This window comes from Protomyctophum parallelum (genome assembly GCF_964188405.1).
Source record: "Protomyctophum parallelum genome assembly, chromosome: 11".
NCBI lineage: Eukaryota > Metazoa > Chordata > Actinopteri > Myctophiformes > Myctophidae > Protomyctophum > Protomyctophum parallelum.
Window position 1 is genome coordinate 41,513,782 of NC_139707.1, and position 24,908 is coordinate 41,538,689.

General features: G+C 45.1%; 1 protein-coding gene across 19 annotated transcripts in view; it reads right to left on the reverse strand.

Moving 5' to 3' along the window:
* The window catches only part of mycbp2 (MYC binding protein 2), a 104,971-nt gene that overhangs the window by 49,337 nt on the left and 30,726 nt on the right, over positions 1-24,908 (reverse strand). For 12 of the 19 annotated variants that reach the window (XM_083777454.1, XM_083777457.1, XM_083777444.1 and 9 more), the window contains exons 12-31: positions 22,415-22,619; positions 20,799-20,963; positions 19,495-19,653; positions 18,611-18,815; positions 17,900-18,045; positions 16,796-16,906; positions 15,815-15,919; positions 12,041-12,160; positions 11,353-11,434; positions 10,721-10,838; positions 9,799-10,157; positions 8,814-8,986; positions 8,044-8,169; positions 7,307-7,434; positions 7,008-7,099; positions 6,482-6,616; positions 5,848-5,931; positions 4,957-5,053; positions 4,190-4,382; positions 629-903 (exon numbers count right to left, since the gene is read on the reverse strand). In XM_083777454.1, coding sequence (XP_083633580.1) covers positions 629-903; positions 4,190-4,382; positions 4,957-5,053; positions 5,848-5,931; positions 6,482-6,616; positions 7,008-7,099; positions 7,307-7,434; positions 8,044-8,169; positions 8,814-8,986; positions 9,799-10,157; positions 10,721-10,838; positions 11,353-11,434; positions 12,041-12,160; positions 15,815-15,919; positions 16,796-16,906; positions 17,900-18,045; positions 18,611-18,815; positions 19,495-19,653; positions 20,799-20,963; positions 22,415-22,619 — 3,078 coding nt within the window. The remainder of the gene's footprint in view (positions 1-628; positions 904-4,189; positions 4,383-4,956; positions 5,054-5,847; positions 5,932-6,481; positions 6,617-7,007; positions 7,100-7,306; positions 7,435-8,043; positions 8,170-8,813; positions 8,987-9,798; positions 10,158-10,720; positions 10,839-11,352; positions 11,435-12,040; positions 12,161-15,814; positions 15,920-16,795; positions 16,907-17,899; positions 18,046-18,610; positions 18,816-19,494; positions 19,654-20,798; positions 20,964-22,414; positions 22,620-24,908) is intronic. The other 7 variants (XM_083777448.1, XM_083777453.1, XM_083777452.1 and 4 more) reach the window with 3 other exon arrangements.

Sequence of the window (24,908 nt, forward strand, 5' to 3'; positions counted from 1 at the left end):
CATATTCATATTGAAAACAATGTATGTAAAGGCCCAGCACTCCTACTGTATGTTGTATGCAAAATAAAATTAACTACTGTACCAGACGGAGTCTATAAGGCAGTGGTTCTCAAGAGAGTTCCAGGGGGTCCCCAGCTAAATTATAGTTATAAACCAAATGGACCCTTATGGGGTCTGTAACTCTGAGTGTCCAAATGGAACCAAATTGACCCGTTAACAGTTAAATTAACATTGATTTTACAATATAAAATCGGGGGTCCCAGAGATAGAAATGCATTTAAATGGGGGGGTGGTCACTAATGCAGGTCAAACTGGGGGTCCTTGAAATTAAGCGGGTTGAGAATCACTGCTAAGAGCCGTAAAAATCAGTTCTTATGGGGGTCCCTAGCTGGCATATCTTCTCAAATAGAGGTCCACGGGCTAATTAAAGTGTCAATTTGTCCTTGACATGAAAACATTTGGGGGAACCACTGCTATAAGGTGTGTAATCGTTAGCCATCAATTGGCCCCAGCCTTGTGTCTTCCGTGAGGAAGAAGCCCCAACAAACCTCACGGGTGAGGCCTTTAGGGAGGGCCATTCAAGCCGCACAAGCAGATCAATAGTAAGCTACAAAATGTGTGGTCTGACCTGGTCCAGGCAGTTGAGCAGGTCACAGAGGCAGGCCCACTGCAGGGCCGGCGTGGGGTAGAAGGAGTGGAAGCAGGCGGTGAAGGTGTTGTGGCACTCCTGCAGCACGGCCTCCAGCAGGGTGAGGGGCTGCGACAGGTAGCCCTCGGGGTCGTTGTCCAGCTTGGTCAGGCAGTTGTCCATGCCCTCGGACAGGACCTTCTTCAGCAGGCTGCGCGTCTTGCCCACACACTCCGCCAGCTTGCTGGACTCCTCCACCACGGCCTTGGTGCTGGCTGCAACGTGGAGACCACAAAATGAGATAGATAATAAAGACGGCGAACGAAAGAGAGAAAGAGGTGACAAGAGGATTTAGACGATGTTAGATTATAGTCTGGGTGAGCTGGGGGAGATACTAATACAAATATATTTTGTATATCAAAGCGGTGTTAGACGATGTGTGATTATATCTGGGAAAACTCTTGAACGAGAGCTTGTTTCCCCTCCTGTATATGTTATCTCACTTTTTATTTTTTCATGGGAGAGCTGCAGATGGGATTTGAAATATCGTTGCCGTCGGGAGGAAACCTCATAACTCAATTTTTTTTGGCATAAATCAGTGCTATTGAACACCCTTTACGTCTGTGTGTTGTTTCGAAAATATTGAACCAATGGAAAGTAGTAAAAAGTGCTTTGGACAAAACCTCTCAACTCCATTGGACCCTCAAAATGTCTGCTAAAGCAACTAAATCCACCACCTCTTCCCCCTCTCATGGAAGTAATTGACAATATATAAAGTTACTTACAACACCAACTACAAGGCTGTATTGCCTTGTTTTAAAAAATATAATGGTTTTCTCAATTTCCTGAAAAATTTATATTTTTCATTTCCTGAAAAATGAACATTTTGGAGTTATGAGGTTTCCTTTCCGACAGCAGAGATATATATTCCCCATCCCCAAGAAGTAGTAACCGTTATGTATCCTCCCTTATGGCTCATGCACACTGCACGATATTTGCTCCGGTTTTTGCTCGCTGTGTGTGAAAGGCTCTGCGAGAAGATATAGCGCCGATAAAAGTGCTCGCCGATGTACAGTACAGTACAGTATGAAATGGGTTGCGATCGCGTCCAGAGAAGTCCTCTATTACAGCCAATGAGAGCACTCACTGACACTGCCTGTCTGTCTGTATCGATAGATGATCAGATGAATATAATACAAGTAAGACGCGCAAACGCGGAAAGCGAACGCAGCTCGTAAATTGCAATAACAACAATTAGAATAAATTACGTACTTTTTTTTTCTTTTTAGTTAGTAATTTTTTTAAGTTTTCTACTCTGTGAGTGTGTGTGTGTGTGTGTGTGTGTGTGTGTGTGTGTGTGTGTGCTACAGCTGCGCCCTCTGGTGGCGGGCGGGTGGTGTCACAGCGGGACAGACAGACACACACACAGACAGACAGACACACAGACATGATCTGCAGGGTCTCATAGTTAGTGCTCACTGCTTTCGCAATAATCTTTATTCCATGGGTAAATCCCTGTCCTTTGTCGTACATGCAAGCTATATTAGCCCAATGTTGCTGTTAAATAGTCTATAAAACCAATGCATTTCAACTTGAATAATGTTGATGAAAGCGCATCGGAATCAACAGTGCAGAGCAAACTTTTGGACCTCGTGCGCTGCGTGTGTTTGTGTGTGTGTGTGTGTGTGTGTGTGTGTGTGTGTGTGTGTGTGTGTGTGTGTGTGTGTGTGTGTGTGTGTGTGCCGCATGTTATTTAATGGAAATCAAGATTCGACGTCCTGTCTCGCTATAGCGCACTATAGGCCAGGGGTGCCCAAAAGGTAGATTGCGATCTACCAGTACATCACAAAGGCTGTGCAGGACATGGCCCTAAAACATATATCATTTATATATAAAAATATATAATTTGGCATCTTTGACACTTGAATTAAGGTGACTTGATTGATTGACATAAAAATGGCCTGTTAACCCACAACAGATTACTTTGTTTTCAAGAGTGTTGAGCACAAAGATCAGTAGCATTAGAAAGTTACATACAAAAACAAAAAGTATTTCCATTTCCCCCCCTCTATATTTCCCATTCTAAGTGTGTTTATCATGTTCTTTAAACTATTTTCAGATGGGTGGGTAGATCTTGTTTCGCTGGTCATTTTGAAAGTAGCTCTCAACTTTCTCAAGTAGAAAAAGTCTGGGCAACCCTGCCATAGGCTATCACAAACATTTCGCCCTGTGTGTGTAGCCGAGAGAGAGAGAGAGAGAGAGAGAGAGAGAGAGAGAGAGATGCGTCCAGCGTCCTGTGTCGGTCTCGCGCTTGTATCACGGTATCCTGCACGTGCGTGAGATGTCAAAATGAATAGGAACTAGAAAAAGTGCCCTTCCGGGCACAGGTCTCCACCAGGTTATCCACAGATCCGTGCAGTTAGAGGTAAAAACACTTTTCGGCCAGTTATAGCGCCACCTTGAGGCTGAGTTGAAATTGTTCATGTGGCATTTCGTCCTCGGCCTAGTGGGAATGTGGGTGCACAATTTGACGGAAATCACACGATGTGTTCATGATTTGCAGCATTTTGTTTGAAACTGAGCACTCCTGTGAAACTTGGAAGCCAATCTTAACCAATCAGGATGGAGTCTGAGAAATCTGAAAGACCGGTTTGGTTGAATGGCTCTAGAGAGACTGTGTACCAATTTGCGTGATGTTTGGACAAAATCTGTAGGTGTACTGTGCAAAAACTTGTTTTGCACAAAGCGGCCTCCTGGTGGCGCTATAACAGGCCGTTCTGGAAAGTTTGGGGCAGAGGTTCATCGTTGGCATCCAGGGAGTGTGTGTGCAAAGACTGTGTACCAAAAACTTGTTTTGCACAAAGCGGCCTCCTGGTGGCGCTATAACAGGCCGTTCTGAAAAGTTTGGGGCAGAGGTTCATCGTTGGCATCCAGGGAGTGTGTGTGCAAAATTTGGCATCGACCGGGTTAACGGTGGCCGAGATTAGCTGCTCACGGACGGACACACACACGGACGGACACGCGGACGGACGGAGTGCAAAACATACTCTCTCCCCATGCCTTCGGCCTGGTGGAGACAAAAAAAACATGTATCGGCTATCGGGTCTGGATCGCATCTTGATGAACTCTCGCAGTGTGTGATGCCTAGTTGGCGACCAATCGTTTAGTGTGAAAGCCACAGCGATATAATGACAGACGATAAAAAAAAAAAAAAAAAAAGACTCCTGCAGTGTGAAATACATAACGATCCGGTGACTCGCCGACAACTTTAACCCATTCTGAACGGGAACCCATTTTGGTGTTAGCAGCATGTTATGCTTTAGCTATTGAAAAATAGCAGATCTACAAGCTCATAGCGCGCCACCGAGTGGCGCGCTACGAGCTTGTAGGTCTGCTATTTTTGAAAAATCGAAGAACGACTGACATTTTTTAGAATCTGATCTCAGGTCAGAATGGGTTAATCAGACCAGTGTGTGTCCAGTGGAAACCTCGTATGAATCTGATCTCAGGTCAGAATGGTTTTAAAACTCCTACAGTGTGTAGTAGGGGCCATTCCATTACCAGAGATGGGGAAGATCTCACAGATGTAGACCCTGAGCAGGCGGAGGCAGCAGGTGCCCACGAAGCGCAGTCTCTCCAGGTCCAGCAGAGTGGCGGTGTACTGGAAGCCCTTCAGGCCTCGCAGCTCCTCCACCCCCAGGACCAGGGTGGTCCAGCTCCAGTGGAGGATACTCAACAGAGACTCAAAACACTCCTGCAATATTCACGGAGGGGGAGAGAGAGAGAGAGAGAGAGAGAGAGAGACATAAATGCAACTGAGACTGTCCAGTGTTGTTTTTGGCAGCAAATTTAGATTTTAGTATTGGTCCTAGTCTCTTGAATAGTTTTCATTTAGTCACATTTTAGTCACCTGGAATGTCTAGTTTTAGTCTAAATCTACAGTTGATTTAATTGAACAAAATGTATTTTTTTTTTCACTTGCTGAAAATAGACGATCTACAAGCCCACGACACGTCGCGCTGCGATGCGTTGTGAGCTTCATGTAGATCGGCTATTTTCAGCATGTAACTAATTGTAAAATGACTTAAACTGGATGGATCTCTTGTCCACTAGTCCCTTCCTAACATTTTAGTCTATTTTTTATTTGTTGATGAAATTGTCAATATATTCAGTCATAGTTTTAGTCATCATAGCTTAATTTTCATTTAGTTTCCATTTGGTTTTTGTCAGTGGAAACTGAGAACACTGAGACTGTCATGATGCTCTACAAAAATCACTCCTTAGCAGACAAGAGGGTAATCACTGTGTGCTGCTACGACGGTACTCACCACTGAGACTGTGCGAGCGAACGAGCGCTTGAGTATGTGGACCGGTTCACTAGTCTGCTGTTTCCCTTTGGACGCGTTGCCGTCATTTGATGGAAGCCTGGTGATAAATGAACATCAATGATAACCAGCAAAATGTGGACAACTAGAGAATTCTGCAATTCTGGGAAATTGCAAGTGTGGTTGCCAAGTACAGTATGATTGATGATGTATGTAAGATTCTGACAAGGGCCAGAATAATAAAACTTGGTCTACTCTACAGATAAAGGCAGGAAAGTCGCAGTCCCGCCCCCTTTCATGACGACGCCAGGCCCAGGAAATAATTCCCAATGCATTTTTCCCATAGACATTTCAATTTTATTTTAAAGACCTTATAAGCGTCGTACAAAGCCAACTCGAGTCGTGACAAGTCATGACAACAAACACAACATTTTGGACCAGACAAATAATTACGAAGAAGAAAAACAACAAAGAAAGTGTTTTCTTCTTCTTTCTAATTATTTGTTCGGCCCGAAATATTGTGTTTGTCGTCATGATTTGTCACGACAAGAGTTGGCTTTGTTCGAGGCTTAAAAAAGGTCTTTAAATAAATGCTTTTTGAAATGTCTATGAGGAAAATGATCGGAGAATCATTTCCTGGGCCCTGGTAGGGGTGGCGGGACTGCGACGCTCTGTAGTGTGCTTGCCCTGTTAGGCAACCACACTAGCCCTAACCACACCTAGAATGACATGCCATAAAAGTGACGAAGGTTGAAAGCAGTTAAATATGAGACAACTGAGAGTGTGTGTGTGTGTGTGTGTGTGTGTGTGTGTGTGTGTGTGTGTGTGTGTGTGTGTGTGTGTGTGTGTGTGTGTGTGTGTGTGTGTGTCAATATGTACAGTGTGTGTATATACCTGTACAGTAGCTGAGGTATTTGACCTGCATTAACATCGGTACCGTTGTTTGACTTCTTGGAGCTCTTGAACTGGAACACCACACTAGAGATCGGGGGACGGACAACACAACAAGTCAAGCCTGAACAAGTCCATTTAAATACATGTGAGGATCAAAAAAACATTGGTTCATACCAGTGGTTCCCAAAGTGGGGACCGGGGACCCCTAGGTGTCCTTGAGAGAGTTCCAGGGGGTCCCCAGCTAAATGATAATTAGGAACCAAATGGACCCGTATGGGTCTGTAACTCTTGAGTGTACAAAAACAAAATGGAACCAAACGGATCCGTTTCCATTTGTACACTCTCAGAGTTAAATTAACTTTGATTTTACAATATAAATTGGGGGTCACAGAGATTACAAAAAAATGCCATTAAATAGGGGACCGTAGCCTAATTCAGGTCAAACCGGGAGCCATTGAAATGAAAATGGTTTAAAATCACTGCTAAGAGCCGCAAAAATCTGCTCTTATGGAGGTCCTTGGCATATATTTTCAAATGGGGGGCCCACGGGCCAATTAGTGTCAATGTGGGGGTCCTTGACATGGAAAACGTTTGGGAACCACTGGTTTATACAGTAACATGTCCACTGCGTTACCCGTCATCAGTGGTGATGGTAGCCTGTCCATGGGAACCACAGTCGCTGCTGGGACCAGACACTCTGGCCCACGCCACATACCACCAGCCCAGCTGCAACAGGACTGGCTCGTCAAACATCATGGCATATTTCTCCCTAAGACAACGGAATAGACGTGCATGGTCAAATATCACATCGACGTTACAACGACAAAAAGGTTAAAGCCTGCAGGTTTGAAAGCGTTGCTGTCGGGCGAAAAACCTCCAAAACAGTTACTTTTCAAGAAATAAAAAAATGGACCCAACGTAGTCATTTTTGTCAAAAGCTCTTGTTGATACTTTTCATTGGTTAAATATTTTTTTGTCCCCCAAAAAAGCAGATCTAATGAAATGCTTGTGGATCGGCTATATTCGCTACTTTCGCGCAACATTCATTCTTGTACGATGGTAGTAGGCCATTACTTTACACAAAAAAAAGCAAGATCCACGCTTTCTGCCAGACAGCAAAGAAATGAGAGGTACTGATATTGTACTGCATGATGCTGTACCTGGCAGCACAGTCATAGGCCAGCACGTCAGTCTCCGCCAGCAGATCCCCATCCGTCTCGTGATCTCCTCCGTCAGGGCCCAGCTCAAACAGCTACAGAGGGCAACAAATGGGTCAACAAAATGCTGCCGCAAATATTGGCCCCAATGCAGAGCTCTCACAAACAAAAAGGCAAGTCACTCATAACTACAGTAGTACGGAAAGCTCGTTCCGAAACATACGTTTTTTTCTTTTCTCCTGGCGCCCGGAAGGAGCATGTTTTGACCTTTTAAAAGATACACGTCAGGAAGGACAGCTCACCTTGATCTTGGCAGTGTATTCACCTCGACCCCCAAACAGGCCCAGCCCACCCAGTAGGATGTCTGCGTCTGCACAGAAGCGGATGGCCTCCACCGAGTGGGCCGAGTAACCCCAGCCACCACCGTGACCTGGAGCGACACACACACGCCACACACGCGACACACACACACACACACACACACACACACACACACACACACTATGTCATATTCTCCATATGCAGACCGCAGCCATCTTACCATACAAGTTAATGGCAAGGTGCTACCTACACCTACAGGTGCAACTTCCAATGGCAGCCCATTCATCCAAAGAGAAAAGTCCTATCTAATTGTATAAAGCTTGAATGATTCTCTTTCTATCACTTCTATCAAGTGTTTGTTTCATAAAAATCCACTGTAGACATGTTATGAGCTACTTTGTGTCCTTGCAGGTGATTATTATTATTATTATTATTATAAGTGCTGGAGTTTGGAAGTGCTCGTTAGATATCACTCAACTGCCCCGTGCACCACCTGTTTTGAATTAGAACATAATGCAAGAAGCAGCGGGACATTGCTTCACTGAAAACGAGCGCTTCCAAACTCTGATGGAAACATGGCCGCTGTCTGCAAATGGATCAATAGCGTCCCATCCCTAGTCTACTGGACACGTAAAATGTCACAAAATGTAATATAATCACGTTTCAGTGTATTTCCCCCCCCTTTTTTTGCAGTACATCACAAGCCGTGTCCACTCACTTTCGAAGCGGTTGACCACGCTGTAGTCTTCCTTGGAATAGACCTTCATTACGGCCTGCGTCTCCTCTTCTGCACTGGCAACACCCATCTTCAACTCCTGCATGGCCGCCAGCGTATCTAGGCAACCTAATCACACACACACGTATACAACAACATCTTAGCATCAACTATAAGATGTTGAACGAAGCTCTGAAACAGCAGTGAATGTGAGAAGTTAGATTTTGTGTATTGTTGTCGTGTCTGTTATGTATTTTTGTCTGTCACTGTTGTTTTATGTGTGGCTGCAGCAGGGCTGAAAGCCCAAGACAAATTTCCCCTCGTGGACAATAAAGTTTACCTTGACCTTGATACTTCCTTCTACATCAGTGGTCCCCCCCCCCCCCGCCCAAGTTTGACATGCATTAGTCTACGGATCCATTAATGGCATTTCTATCTCTGGGACTCCCAATTAATATTGTAAAATCAATGTTAATTTAACTCTGAGAGTGTACAAATGAGTGTACACTCTCAAGAGTTACAGACCCATAAGGGTCCATTTGGTTCCAAACTATCATTTAACTGTAATGATAGATGGAACTCCCTCAAGGACCCCTGGGGGTCCCCGGACCCCACTATTTGGAACCACTGCTCTACATGACTGCCTACATAAAGTATTACTCATCATCAGTATAGTAGCAGGGATGCATGCGTGGCAGTTGTAGTCTTATTTCACGTTGGAAAAAGAGAAATCACAGAAACCGTCTTGTTTGGGAAACGGACGGGTTCATTACCCAGGATGTGCAGGGCGCCGTGAGAGCGCGTGGTGGTGGCGTGGGATCCGGAGGGGAGCGCCAGCTCGGGGCTGAGGATGCTACAGCGAGCCTGGAGGTCTGTGGCGGACGGTACCCTGGCGTCGGCGATCACTGCGTTGTAGCACCACATCTCCCTGGAGGCCGGCAGGAACCTAGAAATAGCAACACACACACGGGTCAGGGCATCGGTCGAGTAGGCAAAAAGAAAAAGGAGGTATAAAATACGCAAACCCCGATTATGTTCGTACACACCCTTGTTACAGATTGAAAAACCAGGGATTATCAAAGACCTAGTGAAATGAAAAAAATCACACCCGTGTGAACCGAGTGGTGCAACTCCCACTCGGTTCCCACCCAACTCTCTCCCCCCCCACCCCACCGCACCCCACCTCTCTCGCTCTCTCTCATTAGCAGGCAACAGTGCAGGACTGTCTCTCTCTCTCTGTTTCTGGCAAACAGCGCCCCTACTGGTACTCATTATATGATGCTCATAGTCACATAGGTGAACACATAGGTGAACAAAAACAAAAATACGGGCATTTTATTTTTAAGTTTCACTCTGAAAAGGAAAGCTGCGTGTTTTTTTAACCAATCAGAACGTCACATCCCTCCAGGCTATGGGACGTAGCTCCGTCTCATGCACGACCCATGCAGAGTGTTGGTTTACAGAGTGACAGAGACGGCCATGAATTAAGATTAATTTATATGCATGTGAGCCTCTGCACGACATCACGCAGCACATTTTCCTTCAAAGGACGTCATTAAAATGGTCTTTTTATGGATATAAGAACAGTAAACACACAAAAATGTTAAACTTCCCATTGTTTTGGCATCCATTGTTAGGTATGCCCATATGATGACCACGGATATGGTCTAAAAGTGTGAACATTTTATTTTTCATTCCACTCTAAGTCATTCATCCATGTCGATTAATCTATCCTTTGATAAATCCTTACAGACATACCTCCATATTACATCATAGACGGGGTCGAGACACAGGCCAAAGCCCTGCAGATCCTCCTGCTCGGAATCATTGAAAGTGCGGCAGCTGCCGTCCATCTTGTTGATGAGCAGGCATTTGAAGGGCGGGGGCTCGGAGGCTGAGGTGGGCACCAGGCCTATGATGTGTTTACTGGCAAAGATCTCCGACGTGGCGAGGACGTGCGAGTTTATGAGGGCCTCGTCAATCCTCAGGAAGGTCTGGTCTCCACTGGCGCCGATCCAGGTGGCCTTTCGGCCATATTTGGCACCGATGTTGGGCATCGGGGAGGGCTTGGCATTCCAGTAGGGCATGTCTAGGATGGGTCGGCCCAGCTGTCCTTTCTGCAAAACACCAAACAGATCGCATTCAGCTAACAGACCACACTAGGCTAATCACATCATTGCCAGAGGCTAATTACGCGGATATGGATCAAATAGAAATCTAGGAAAAACTTGGGGCACAACAACACTATTGTAAAAACACATATGAAAATGCTAGTGAATGTAAATACTTTAGTTTATTTGGTTGTTGTTTTTTTTGTCTTTGTCTTTTCCTGCCCACTCTTTTTCTTCTTTTTATCCTTCTGAAATGTACAATCTGAAGTGATATTGCCCTGTTGCCCCTGTTTAAGTGTGGACTTGATGTCATATGTAGCTCATCTGAAGAAAGAGGACTATACAGAGACATTGGAGATGGAGCTACTTGGAGGGGGGATGAGGGGGGGAGGGAGGGAAGAGGGGTGAAAAAAAAAACTTTGGGAATTGCACTTGTGTCCTATGTAAAAATGCTGTCTATAATGTATTGCTTTTTCCAAATAAAACAATTATAAAAAATAAAATATTTTAAAATAAAATAATAATACTAAAAAAAGAATAAAAAAATGCTAGTGAAAACACTCCCTTACCGAGAAGCTGCCGAAGGTGAAGACCTGTCCGTCCATGAGGAGCACAGCTGTGTGGTTACTGCCAGCAGTGACCTGGACACTAGGACCCGGGAGGGCCTGCACCAACGTGGGAGAACCCCTAACACCCAGAAAGCAAAAGTTTATGGGTTGGCAGGCATACAGTACATACAGTACATACTGGTATAGGGGTGTGTGTGTGGGCTTGCAACCATACATATACTGTACATGAGTTTTCGTCGACTAAGACGAAAAATGTTCGTCAACTACCTTTTTCCACTGGCAAAAACTACATGGAAACTACATTAAAACAACGCGTCGCAGCGCGACGCATTGTGAGCTTGTAGATCGAAGTGTAAAACTGTCATTAAGACGGCATCAAGGCCCACCAAAATACATTGTAGTCGACTAAATCAACTGTAGATTGTCGACTAAAATCTTATGACATTTAGTCGACTAAAACTAGACTAAGACTAAAACATTCCAGGTGACTAAAATGTGACTAAAACTGAATTAAAACTATTCAAAAGACTATGACTAAAACTAAAATAAAAATGTGCTGCCAAAAACAACACTGGTACTACATGTACAGGCATACAGTATGCATGTAGTTTCATCCAAGCAGGCTTACTTACCTGGAGTTGACATCTCCATGTCCAAGCTGTCCATGTTGGCCATAGCCAAATGTGTAGACATCACCGTTCTCCATCAGTACCACTAAAGGAGGCAGGAAGTAACAGGTCATTTATAATTCCCTTTACAGTAAAGCCAATAACTCTGATTTCGTTGTTTATTTGAAAAGAAAATGTTAAGTGGTCCCGTCCGATACTTAAAGGAAAATTCTATGCTAGAAGGCTTTCTTACCTTTCTTTGTAGTCGTTACGTCCCCACCAAAGAGGTCCAGGTGTTTTTTTGTGCAAAAACTCCTTATTGGCTATTTCCCCTACCATAAGCCCTCAATGAATTGCATTGCATTGAATGGGGCTATGGGGTGTTGTGCTAATTCGCTTATTTCCATCAAAATAAGTAGTAAAGTGTGCCGCTTGGGATATTATTTACATTATGAAGAGAGGATATATACAACAAAAAAATTGAGCGATGGAAATAAGCGAATTAGCACAACACCCCATAGCCCCATTCAATTCAATGCAATTAATTTAGGGCTTATGGTAGGGGAAATAGCCAATAAGGAGCTTTTGCACAAAATAACACCTGGACCTCTTTGGTGGGGACGTAACGACTACAAATAAAGGTAAGAAAGACTTTTAGTATGGACTTCTCCTTTAAACACCACAGTGGCTTTGAGGAGGTCGTCAATCTTACCGGAGTGGTGAAAACCGCAGCTGACCTGCACGGCCCGCATCTCGCAGTCAAACCTCACGGCCCCCGGAGGATAGGTGGTGATTTTGCTGGCGTCCTTTTCCCCTCGCTCGCTGCTGCCGTCTATACACAAGGCAAACATTCAGTCAGAACAGGGTGAGCGGAGGAGGAGAGGGACGGGAGAGACAGTAACACACAGATGAAAGAGAGAAGAGCAGAAGATATAAAGCTGCAACTTCAGAGCCCCCCAGAGGTGGACGTCTCTGTACAGTCCTGGTGGGTGGGGGGGTGGGGGGGGTGGGGAGAGGGGGGGGGGGGGGGGGGGGGTTGGGGAAGAGAGCTGGAAGGAGTAGAATCAACAAAAGAATAGGAGGAACATGCCAAAAAAGACAGGGAAGGGAAGCAAAAACGTCTAAAACAGAAAAGCTTTTTGGCAAACCAGCACCCGTGTGTTAAAAAGTATTGAGCACAAAAATCCTTTCTTCAATAGCTACATTTGTTGATAATAAAAAAAACTGATTTTTTTTTTACTGTGTTGAATCTGGTTAGGTGCAAATTTTCACATGAGGGATGAGTAACAATGATTGAACATTATTTTTGGAAATCTTTTGAAGAAAATAAATCTTTGGCATCAATTGAGATTTTTGGTATGTCATTTTTCTGTGCACCTAGCCCTCATCAAACGGAACGCATTTACAGGAGAGAGGGAGTCTGGTTGAACCCAAGCCCCTGTTTCAGAGGTCATGATGTTGGCAGAGCATGACGAGAGGTATAGAGGCAGGCCCATGCATCGCTACTCGTACGGTGTCTATGAACAGAACACCCCGTTTGGGCCATGGACCAGCTCACATACAGCGGTGACTTTACTCAAACAGCCCTGTAAGGATTAACCCATTTAGGCGTGGCGTCAAAATAAATAAATAAATCGCTTTGAAAGAATATATATATATTCAGAGATTTGTGGCGCATTTTTAAGATTTTTTCAAAAATATAGCAGACCTACAAGCTCGTAGCGCGCCGCTCGTAGCGCGCCACTCGGTGGCGCGCTATGAGCTTGTAGATTTGCTATTTTTTCAATATCTTAAGTATAACATAATGCTTAGTTAAAACACCAAAAGGGGTTCCCGGCTTCCCGCCCAGAATGGGTTAAGGCTTGATGAGTTGATATACTCATCACTGTTTTTTATCTTTTTGTATTGTAATTGTCTTGGTGTTATGCGCTATGTGTTGTTTTTGATGTGGGTGTTTGGAACAGACTGTGAAGACAAAATATTCTTCGGGTCAATAAAGGTTATTATTATTATTTAAATATGTATTAGATCATACGATGAGGAAATTATGCTTTCCGTTTAGTTTTTTAGCTTTATCGCTTTGAAAATGTGGTACTGTGTCTCGACGACACTGCAAATAACCCCAATGTCTCTCGAGAACAAATAAAGGTTTGAATGAAATGAATCGCACTACTTATGGTTCAATCACCGCAAGTTAACCCTTTAATTCATATAAATAAATAAATGACCCTTTAATCATCCGATATTCATCAGATAATGTGCCACGTCAAGATTCAAATCAGATTGGTTTAAATGGTCCACATGGACTCATTTAAACAAAATCAGATTCCAATCTGGGGATGTGGCCCAGATCTGATTCAGGCTGCCCTGTGTAAAATGGGACCTTTTAAGAGGTTTGTTTGCTGGTCCGTGGCCCAATAATCTGCAGAGGAGGGCTGAAGATCCAGCTCGTGGACATGATCTCGATCAGTACTATAGTGAACCGCCTTTAACTGACAAAAACTGTGGGCACTCTTTAAACTTTTCCTTGGTGACGTTGCAGTGGGGGAACACCAGTGTGTCACTATGCGGCCTATAGACCGATTCCGTACCGGTTTCATGGTCGCAGCCTACGTATTTCCTGTAGGCGGACTCGACGTAGCTGCGGGGGTAAAACCCTCACCAGGCGCACCTCTTCCACTACAGTGAACGGCAGAGTGACTGATGTTAGTTTGCCTCAAACTTTACTCCTTTACCTGCTTTTTTACTAACACTAACATTACAAAGATGTCCAGAACATCGAGATGAACCTGTGTAGTTTATGGCTGCTCCAACAGTAGTGGCAACATAACAAATAAAATAAAACGGAATGTCTAAAATCCACCGCGATGGCTGAGACCAGAGCCATTGAGTAATGGTTGAGACAAGGCAGTGAAGAATCCTGCAAGATACATAATTTCAGTCTTACCCAATACCCAATCTTTCTGTTTTATGAACACAAGGCTGCTGTATTTTATACCTCATACTAAGCATTTAAAGTATGAGGTATAAAGTACAGCAGCCTTGTGTTAATAAAACAGAAATATTTGGTATTGGGTAAGACTGGCGTTATGTATCTTTCACTGCTTTGTCTCAACCATTGCTCAATGGCTCTGGTCTCCGCCATCGCGGTGGATATTAGACATTCCGTTTTTTTTATTTTTATGTTGCCACTACTGTTGGAGCAGCCATAAACTACACAGGTTCATCTCGATGTTCTGGGCATCTTTGTAATGTTAGTGTTAGTAAAAAAGCAGGTAAAGGAGTAAAGTTTGAGGCAAACTAACATCAGTCACTCTGCCGTTCACTGTAGTGGAAGAGGTGCGCCTGGTGAGGGTTTTACTCCCGCAGCTATGTCGAGTCCGCCTACAGGAAATACGTAGGCTGCAACCATGAAACCGGTACGGAATCGGTCTATAGCGGCAGGGTGGGAGGAAGTGGAACACCTGTGTTCAGTGGTAGCACCACTGAACATGGCCCTTTTCAACGGCATCCTTTCAGATAGGATTCATATTTACGTGTAATACTTCGCTCCCATATAGAATCATAATTTAGCAAAGCAGCACAGCGTCAATCCCCTAAAGTGACAATGGGAAGGAAACTGCTGCAGCTCTTTACATATCCCATTGTTTCCAGATATAACTGTTACACAATGGGGAGAAAAAGGCCAATGTCTATTTATACTATATTTTCTGGAAGTGGCTTCAAATGAAGTCGTGTTCGATTAATTCCTCACATCCTTAAAAATAGCTCAAACTACACTCCTTGTCAGATGTGTCCCATTGTCATTTACCAAAAGCCCGTTCTCCCCCAGTGCACAATGATGCATCTTCTTTTAATCCTGCAGAGCAGACCAGAAAAGTGAGAAATCATTTTCTTACTGGTCATGTCAATGAAATATTCAGTGACATTTTCTCCCCAGCTTAGTAGTTGCCAATTGCCCCCTCTGTACTGCAGTCCCTGGCACTGCCGACCCCCCACTGTTAGGTCTGGGAAGCATGTGGACTACCATGTATCTCCTCCGATAAACATGGAGTCACCGACCGGTCACCTTTTCACCAACAGCGAGGAGTTTCACCGGGAGAGATTGTGTAGGAGAATTACATGCTATAGACTGTATGTCTTTGCAATTGAAATTTAATTTTCAATCCAGCATACTATAAAACAAGTAGCATTCAAATGCAACGACAATGTAAAGACATCCCTCCCGTCGAAGAGATCTTATAACCCTGGGCCTGTTAGACTACTCCTGTTTCCCCATCCCTCTGCATTGGTCCAGAGTGAGTCTATCCTGCCTACAGACTATACACCGTTCTTTACCATAAGATGTGGTAAAGACAGTATAAGCTTCTTGTCTCCAGAGAGTGAGAGAGGAGGTGGGCGGGACAGCCACATTGGGAGGTGAGTCAGAGGGGTGGGGAGAGGTGTCTTTGCACCCGTTGCGTTAGATAAGTGAAGACCATAGTACCTTTGTGCTTGTCCCGTTTATGCCTTAGGGCCTGAAGGGGTCTTATTCTGGCTAGGGCCTGCTCACGCTGGTTCATAAATATGGGGCCGGGGAAAACAAGGGGGCCTGGGGGAGAAAGAAACCTTCACATGCATGCACAAGGCTCACAAATGGGAGAGAACACAATGTCAATACTACACAACACAACATTACACGCGCACACACTGCAAAATTATGAAAAAAAAAAAACACAAAGCAAGAGGGAAGTCACCAAGGCAATAACATCCAAACTCAAGGAAGGTAACCCGAGGGTGGAGATTTATCACATGCTAACTTGGAGAACACATGGCTTTTCTTTTCGTTAGGTAGTCTCATCCTTTTGTTGCTTACTATTTCCCTTCCCCCTCGCTGTCCCAAAATTCTCCTAGAAGGTATATACGTCCCGCTTCTACCAAGTATCCACATTCTCTTCTAGCCCAAACATTTAGACTCTCGTAGAGGTTTCAATAAAAAAAGGGTATTTTGATGCAATCTGTCCATACTCTGTCTCGGAATCTGGCGGCCATCTTGGTTTTCTCCCAATTGTAAATGCGCAAGAGAACCCTGGCCGCTAGGGGCACGGCCAATGTTCTGTTGCACATTTACAATGGAGGATTCCGAGACAGAGTGGATCAAAATACCTTTTTTTATTGAAAACTACGGTCCTACGGTGTTTAATTGGTGCCTCACACCCACCGGACAAGTGGGGCAAACGAAAAAGCAGCTTAGATTTAGCATTTGTACAAGGTAAGAGTGATTTTGAGGCACAAACGTTGATCCCTAGACCATATCTGGGTGTCCGCGCTTTTAGAATCTCGTAGAGAGATTCGTCAGAATCTGAAAAAAAACCTCTACGAGAGTCTAAATGTTTGGGCTAATTCTCTTCTATCATAGCAAAAACACCAACACGGGCACATATCCAGCTCTGTTCCTCTTGTTGCGTCTCTCTCTCTCTCCCCGTACCTCGGCCCTCCTCCAGCCTGTGCCGACGGTTGATCCTCTGCCGCTTCTCCTCCTGCCGGATCTGGATGTGCTCCTCGATGTTCACTCCTGGAGGGGGAGGGACAGGGACAGCTGAAACACAGAGGGCCCCAAGGTGGAGGGAGAGGCAACCCCCAAGACAAGGAGGATGCGGCAAAGAGAAAGAGACGGGAGGTAGGGGGGGCAAGAGCGGAATAGGACAAGACACACACACATGAATGATGGGCAGACATTGATGAGGAGGAGCGATGAGTTCCATGACTCTGCAACAACATGGCGACGAGGAAACCCAAGCACGAGGAAGTGTACAAATACTGCATCAAGCGAAATGTAAAACATGTGCTGTGACGGCACAAGTGGCACATGCTTGCATGGAGCAGAATAATACGGCCCAGTTTGACAACCACTGGTTTAGGAAGAGCCGAGACAAAATAGGTAAACTTTGAACTAGGAAGAGCCAAGACAAAATAGGTAAACTTTTAACTAGAAAAAGTTGGTCCTCGGAGCACAGGTGCCAGTTCAGGTAGGTTACTGTGGGCCAACAATGTTCGGAATTCAGTCATTATAGAGGTGAGTGGAATCTGTAGAAGTTGCGGGATTGATGTCGATGAAGTTGACAAAATATGTTAATTTGTCGGAGCGTAGAATATCTACACTCGCACAGTGTAGAACAGTTCTATACACAAATTCACTGCCACCCGTCTTTTATTTTGAAAACGCCATATGAACCGGAAGTAGTTATCGGCAGAAGCGTGAATATTGTAACCACGAGGTAGTGCCGAATAGTTACTGATAATTGGCCGGAGATTAGCTGTTCATAGACGAACACACGGTCGGACAGGGGCAAAACGGACGGACGGACAGGGGGAGAAAAAAACTGTCTCGGCCATGCCTCCGGCCTGGCAGAGAGCAATTAGGGTTATACTTTTATCTGGCCCAGTGTTTTCAGCAAACAACAACAACAAAAATGCAGCAGTGCAAAAGTGAGCGAAGATGCCAGAAGTAATGGACGCCAAGATATCAGCCTAAAACATTGGGGGAAGACAAGGTCTTGCAAAAGGAAGTGAACAAGCATGATAATAATACCTAGCAGCAGGTCCAATGGAATCATCTCTTTGACGGCGTCAAAGATGCCCCTCTGTCTGGCCTCTTGGCCGTCCAGCTCCCTCGCGCAGGCCTTGCAGCAGCCACACGCCGAGCAGCCCGACTCCCCGGACCCACAGCCACAGATGCTGGTATATAGAGGATGAGACAAGTCATACCAGTGATGATGTGCAAACACAGCAGTGTCGTTTTCGTCGACTAAAATTAAGACGAAAAATGTTCGTCGACTACCTTTTTTTACTGACTAAAACGAAATAAAAACGAATCTATGATGACTAAAACTAAGACTAAATATACTGACAATTCCGTCAACAAATAAAAACTAGACTAAAATGTTAGGAAGGGACTAGCTGCGACGCGTTGCAAGATTGTAGATCTGCTATTTTCAGCATGCAACCCAGCATAAAACTGGATCTCTTGTCCACTGAAACGCGTCGCAGCTAGTCCCTTCCTAACATTTTAGTCTAGTTTTTATTTGTTGACGAAAAGATTGTAGATCTGCTATTTTCAGCATGCAACCAAAGTGTAAAATATGTCATTACAACGACATAAAGGCCTGTCAAAACTATTGAAGAGACTATGACTAAAACTAAAATAGAAATTTGCTGCCAAAAGCAACACTGAAACACAGGACACACAAAAACGGACAAGATTATGGCGAACGCTAGTTGTGCAACAACTCAGACGACTTACCCCCCTGGCACTCTGTCTGGCCGGCCGCTGCTGACACAGCTGGCCCCGTAGCCGGTGCAGTCGCCGCACACGGTGCACACCATGCACTGGTCCAGCTTCCACTTGTGCATGCCGGGCTGGCACATCATGCTCTTCTCCTCCTTCTCCTCCAGCTCGTCCTCCAGGTCCTCGTCCATGGCCGTGGCCATGCTCTCCACGCCGAACGCTATGCGATGGCGACGTGAACGGAAAACACACAACGAGTTAGGAGTCTTAGGGACTGCACTGCACACCACCAAGCCCATGTCCTGGTCAGGATTGGACATTACGTTTAGGGCCGATTCATACTCCTATTTTACCGCTGTTCCGGCGCTGTAGTGCCGAAATGATTTCGGCTCGTCAGAAATTTTCAGTAGCACCGAAGAGCCGGCTTTAGGACGGTACCCGGTACCCGCTCCCCCCCCCCCCCCCCCCCCCCGAACCTCAAATGACGTCACATATGACATCACATTGTAGGCTCTACAGAGCCGAACAGACTTTTATTCGGCTCTAAAATAGGAGTATGAATCTGCCCTTAGGGTTTAACTGCCAAAACATTGACCCCCCATTTTGACCTGAGATCAGATTAAAAAAATGTCTTCTACATACTGACAGTTTTCTGAAAAAGCTATGTTTCTATGTCAGTCGTTCTTCGATTTTTCTACAAGCTCTATGAGCTTGTAGATCTGCTATTTTTCAACAGCTAAAGCATAACATGATGCTAACACCAAAAGGGGTTCCCGCCCCAAAATGGGTTAAGATGTTTCCTTGTGACAATATAAAGAAAAGCTGCTTAAATATGCAATGCTGTGTGCGTGTGTGTGTGTGTGTGTGTGTGTGTGTGAGAGAGAGAGATATTCTCTTACCTTTCCCTGCCTGGCTCATGACGCCAGTGTCTCTGCCACACTGTCCCTTGTTGTTGACCCCAAACGTCCACACCTCCCCGCTCTTCGTCAGGACACAGGTGTGCGCCTTCCCCATGGCCACCTGAGTTACAAAGTGACCTTTCAGGTCTGTCACCTGGCCTGTAGAGGGCAGAGGGTAGGTTGCAGTTTAACTGTCAGCGTCGTGAATTAATGAACCATAAATGTATCTACAAAAATGTAAAATATATTAAAAGAAGTTTATATATATATATATATATATATATATATATATATATATATATATATATAGAGAGAGAGAGAGAGAGAGAGAGAGAGAGAGAGAGAGAGAGAGAGAGAGAGAGAGAGAGAGAGAGAGAGAGAGAGAGAGAGTTTACTCGAGAACTTTTCAGGCAATTAATTATTTCTCTCCCATGTCCGTATATACGTACCCCCCAGCTACGGGACGCTATTTGCTAGGTCTGTATATATATGTATATATATGAACGTATACTGCCGTGTATATATTGGTTGAGCCCCACGGCAGCTTTTAAGATAGATCCGGTTACTAGGCAACGCCTCAGTCACCACCAGCTATGGGACTTTAAATCTGATGTCAGTTTACCTCGGTTACAAGCAGGATTTTCAAACCGACCATAAGTCTGAATCCAGGAGAACTGTCCTTGGTGGATCTTCAGCCATACAAATGTAATTTGTGACTTGAAACTACAATGTTGGTATACACACTGGAACAGTGCAGTGTACAGTATCTGTGTTAAAGAGGTTGAAAGAAGACTGCAGCGCTACACAGGTGTGTTAATCAGCTGGGTGGTGCACACGCGAACACGCATGTGACATAATTTCAATATGGCCGATTAATTCTTTCTGTACCGCGTCGCTCCCGACATGTAAATGTAAACACTGTGTGCGCTAATGCTAATGATAGCAAAGCGTGTGTATTGAGTGTGTGTATGGGGCTGGCGGGGGTTGGAAACAACTCCCCTTAAAGTGAACGCTGATGGTGGTTAACTACATTTAACTACATTTATGCTAACAGCTAGCGGCACAGAAACAATTAATCCGCCATATTGAAATTATGTCACGTGCGTGTTCGCGTGTGCACCACCCAGCTGATTAACACACCTGTGTAGCGCTGCAGTCTTCTTTCAGCCTCTTTAACACAGATACACTGCACTGTTCCAGTGTGGATACCAACATTGTAGTTTCATAATTCTAAGCATCAATTATAAACAATTGAAGTGGGCGTTAAGAGCTTGAAATAGGCCCTGGTCTTCTAGTCTACTCACAGGTGCTGTCACTGTAGATGGCATCTTTGCCAAACATGTAGAGCTCTCCGTCCTTGGTGACAATACTGCTGCTGCCATTGTTGCAGGCCGTGTACAGAGCCGTTTTGGTTTCCAGCTTGATCATCTTCTTAGGCTTGTAGGGCTTTGGCTGTCGGCGACTCTTGGCTGAAAGAAGAAGAAGAATGGAGACACTGAGAATGAGAATATATTACTTTTCTTTTCTCTTTTCTCCTCAATGCATTCGTTTAGAACATTTGTCCCTACATTTCCTGTGATACACAGCCAGCCACTTATTTTCCCCCGACACTGAGGAGTTTCACCAGGTGGGCGTAACGCACACAGAGGAACACGCTACCCCCCTCCCATTTACGGTTCTGGCTGAACAAGGTGTTGCTAAAAAATTAAAGTGTTCTCACCTTCTCCATGCTTGTCTGGTTTGGTCACACAACCTCTCAAGACAAATCAAAGCTGGAAAGAGTAGTACGCTGTACGTCGCGCATCAAAAAACATTGGATGTAGCCTCCCTACACTTTCCTCACTCTACTCCACCGGAATAGTTAAGAAGGCAAACAAAATCATTGCAGACAACTCCCATCCTGCACATCACCTCTTCAATCATCCTCCCATCAGGCAGGAGATATAGAAGTATCAAGAGCTCAACATCTCTCTTCAGAGATAGCACTTACCCCGTAGCCATTAGACATCTTAACTTGTAGCAATATGCATATACAGTAGCACTTTAAAAAAAACTGAATGTAATTTCCTATGCTGCTGGTCCTTGTATTGTGTCCTTCTTGTTTGTGTATCTATGGTTGTCTGTATATATGTTGAGTATGAACCAAGACAAATTCCTATCAACTTGTTGACATGGCAAATAAATTATTGAATCTTGAATCATGCTAGTGCAGCGACAGAACTACCGCCGCTGCTGGCTGTCCCACCCGTAAACATGGACAGTTGTGGGTTCTGGCAGAGCCGGAGGCACCACAGAGGAATTTAACACGTCTCCATAGTCCACGGTGATGGGTAGGAACCTAGCCTCGGTACCACAGGCTTTTATTTTTGGCTAGTAGGAACTTGGCAGCCATAAGCTGAATGGAAATGTGTTGAGGTGTCCCTGAGTACTTAAGCATATTATTATGCATATTATTATGCTTGACCCATGCTTGCCAGTTACTATACTAGCGCAATTCTTTTGTCTAATATACGCATAAGAGCCGCCAAAAAAGGTCTAAAAATGAACGGCTTAGATTAGACATTGAAACAACGTTGTTTCAACGTCTATACTGTATGACGTTTAAAAAACTGCTAATCAACTAAGCTTAGACCGCTAAAAAAAACTAAATTTTTATAACCCATTTTTAGACAGACGTCTGAAGCCCAGCACACACTGGGTGCGCAGCGACGCGGCAACGCCCTGGAAAATAGAACAGTGGCGTATCGGAGCGTCAGGCGAGGCAGGAACGCGCGTCGGACGCCGCCGGTGTGGGATATAGGTTCATTGAAAATAACGGAGGCGGCTGTTTTGAACGCGCGGCGTTCGCAGACGGTGTGTGTACTAGGGCTTATTAGACGACTATTATTGCTCAGTGGGAGATTTGGTGTTGGGCTCTTACTGGATTCTCCGTCCTCTCCCTTGCTGGCGGAGCCTGTGAAGAACACGCTGCCGTCCTCGGCCACCAGCAGGGCGTGGGAGCCGTCGTGGCCCACGGAGAACTGGATGATCTTGGGGGACTTGGTGACGGGCAGCTCCACCCATTTGCCGGCCGACGGGCCACCCTGCTTTATGCCCAGGCTCTGGTACTTCCCAGTGTAGTATATCTGGGGGGGGGAGGAGAACGGAAAGAAAGAAAACCAAGGGGGTTAGGCGTTAACCCATTTTGACCTGGGAACGATTCTATAAATGACAGTTTTCGATTTTTCAAAAATAGCATACCTACAAGCTCGTAGCGCGCCACTCGGTGGCGCGCTACGAGCTTGTAGGTCTGCTATTTTTCAATAGCTAAAGCATAGCACAATGCTAACACCAAAAGGGGTTCCCGCCCCAAAATGGGTTAAAACCACAGAGAAGAAGCTCACGCAATACCTTTCCTTTGGCTGTGGCTGTTATTGATAACTGGGAGGTATAAGCTCGCAAAGAAAAAGAACACTCGCTACACTTTATTAGCCCCGAGTGACAAATAGGCAGAAATACAAAGTGTAAAGAGAGGGTAAACAGCCGACACTATAGCTCTCTCCCTGCCTGGCAGCTCCCAGTTAAAGTGATGCATCTATAGCAACCTGCAGCTGCTACAGGGCCTAATTCAGAACGGCAGAGCCTCTGTAGTCAAGGGACCAACTGAGAAGGAGAACAAAGATGCGACGGCACAATCATCATCATTACCTCGACGATATACCGCCGTCAGCGGCACAAACAAACGCACTGTGTGTCATTAGAGTCATGCATTGGAACAGTGCAGCTAGGGGGGCACTCGGCGGTGATGATGCATATTTCTAGGGTTGATGCCGGCGGTACACCGTATTACTGCTCCGAGTCTGAACGCTCTAACATTCTGTCGCACAGAATTAAATAATCCCTGAAGACACGGTGTTAATGGAGGATTAGAGCCCATAAAACGACGGGAGTGAATCGCAGGGCCTTTGACTCTGACTGCCATCAGCCCCTCACAGTCTCCCAGGCACGGTTCGTCACTACCGAGCCACGGTCTCTATAGTCCAGGTGACTGAAGAGTGAACTTTATGCCGAGGCACAGGTCAACTCACTACTTCACTACTATTTTTACTTTGTCGGGGCCAGTCTAGGCGAGGATAATCTACCGATAAGGCCTGCTGGGAGATTAGGGCCTCAGCACGCATATATGTTGCATTGTACAGCGGGGTTAACTTGGCCTGTGGCTCCTATCTGCTAAAGGATGCACAGGCCAGCGCACCACACCCACTTACCAGCATCACATCAGCAGCAAACAGACAAACAACAGAAACAGCACACCCTAACCACCTACAGATAGCATGCCTTTTCGTGCTAATGCGTGTGTCAACAACAGACTGATTTGACATATTACAAAGAACCCACGGTGAAACACATAGTTGAGTAAAGAAACCCCGTGCCCTAGCCTTATGTACACAAACACACATTATGTAATTCCCCTGCCATAACACCCACACATTCCTACAGCAATGTCTTCACGAAATCCCCAAGTTCAGTGACGGAACAAATCAAAGCCAGGGCATGTGATTGGGAGATTTGGGACCCCACCCGACACCTCTCAACTATTACACATAGCACAGCCAGTCAGAAAAATAACTATACCGTCATGGTAGGTATGCCTCGTGGTGCTAGGCAAGGCTACATAATAAAGTAAAGCTTGAAGTCAAGTGTGTTTTTATTAGAAAAGTACATCTCTTTACAACAAACATGACCACCACAACTGCTGGGCTTACAAGCATTTGAGTTCAGCACCATGGACAGCGAACATGATATTTTGGAACCCACTTCGACTAATAAGCAACACTGTCTGACAGTGTCTGTAGCTAAATTATAAATAGTTGGAAGGAAAAGTTGGCAAAGCAGACCATTAGTTCAAGTACAGATTCAGTTTCGCACAGACTACTCACTACCATTTGGAGGGGACTCAAGCTAACTCATCCACTACTGTATATGTTGTATAGGAGATGAAAGTAGTTGAGGTGTATGATGGGAATGCATTACCGCATTTAAGCCCGACGTCGACATTTAAAAAATGTCTTCTACAGTTTTCTGAAATGCCTATGTTTCTATATCAGTGGTGCTCAATATTTCATGTCAAGGACCCCGGAAACTATATTATGTAATTGGCCACCGACCCCCCCCATCTGAAAATATGTTATTCCAGGAACCGCTCACAAGCAAAGATTTGAGTTAAAAACGTTCGCTCTGACAGAATATACATTCAAAAGTTTGTGCCACATTTTGACGGCCCGCCTCTGTCATAGTTTCTGTCCAAACCCTCCCAGCCAAGTACCAGTTTGATGCCAGTGTTTCCCCCCCCCCCCGATGACAGACCCTGCTTTGTCTTATAGGCATCGAGCAGTGTTGCATTAGCCTGGGGTCCACCTATGCTTTCTATGGCA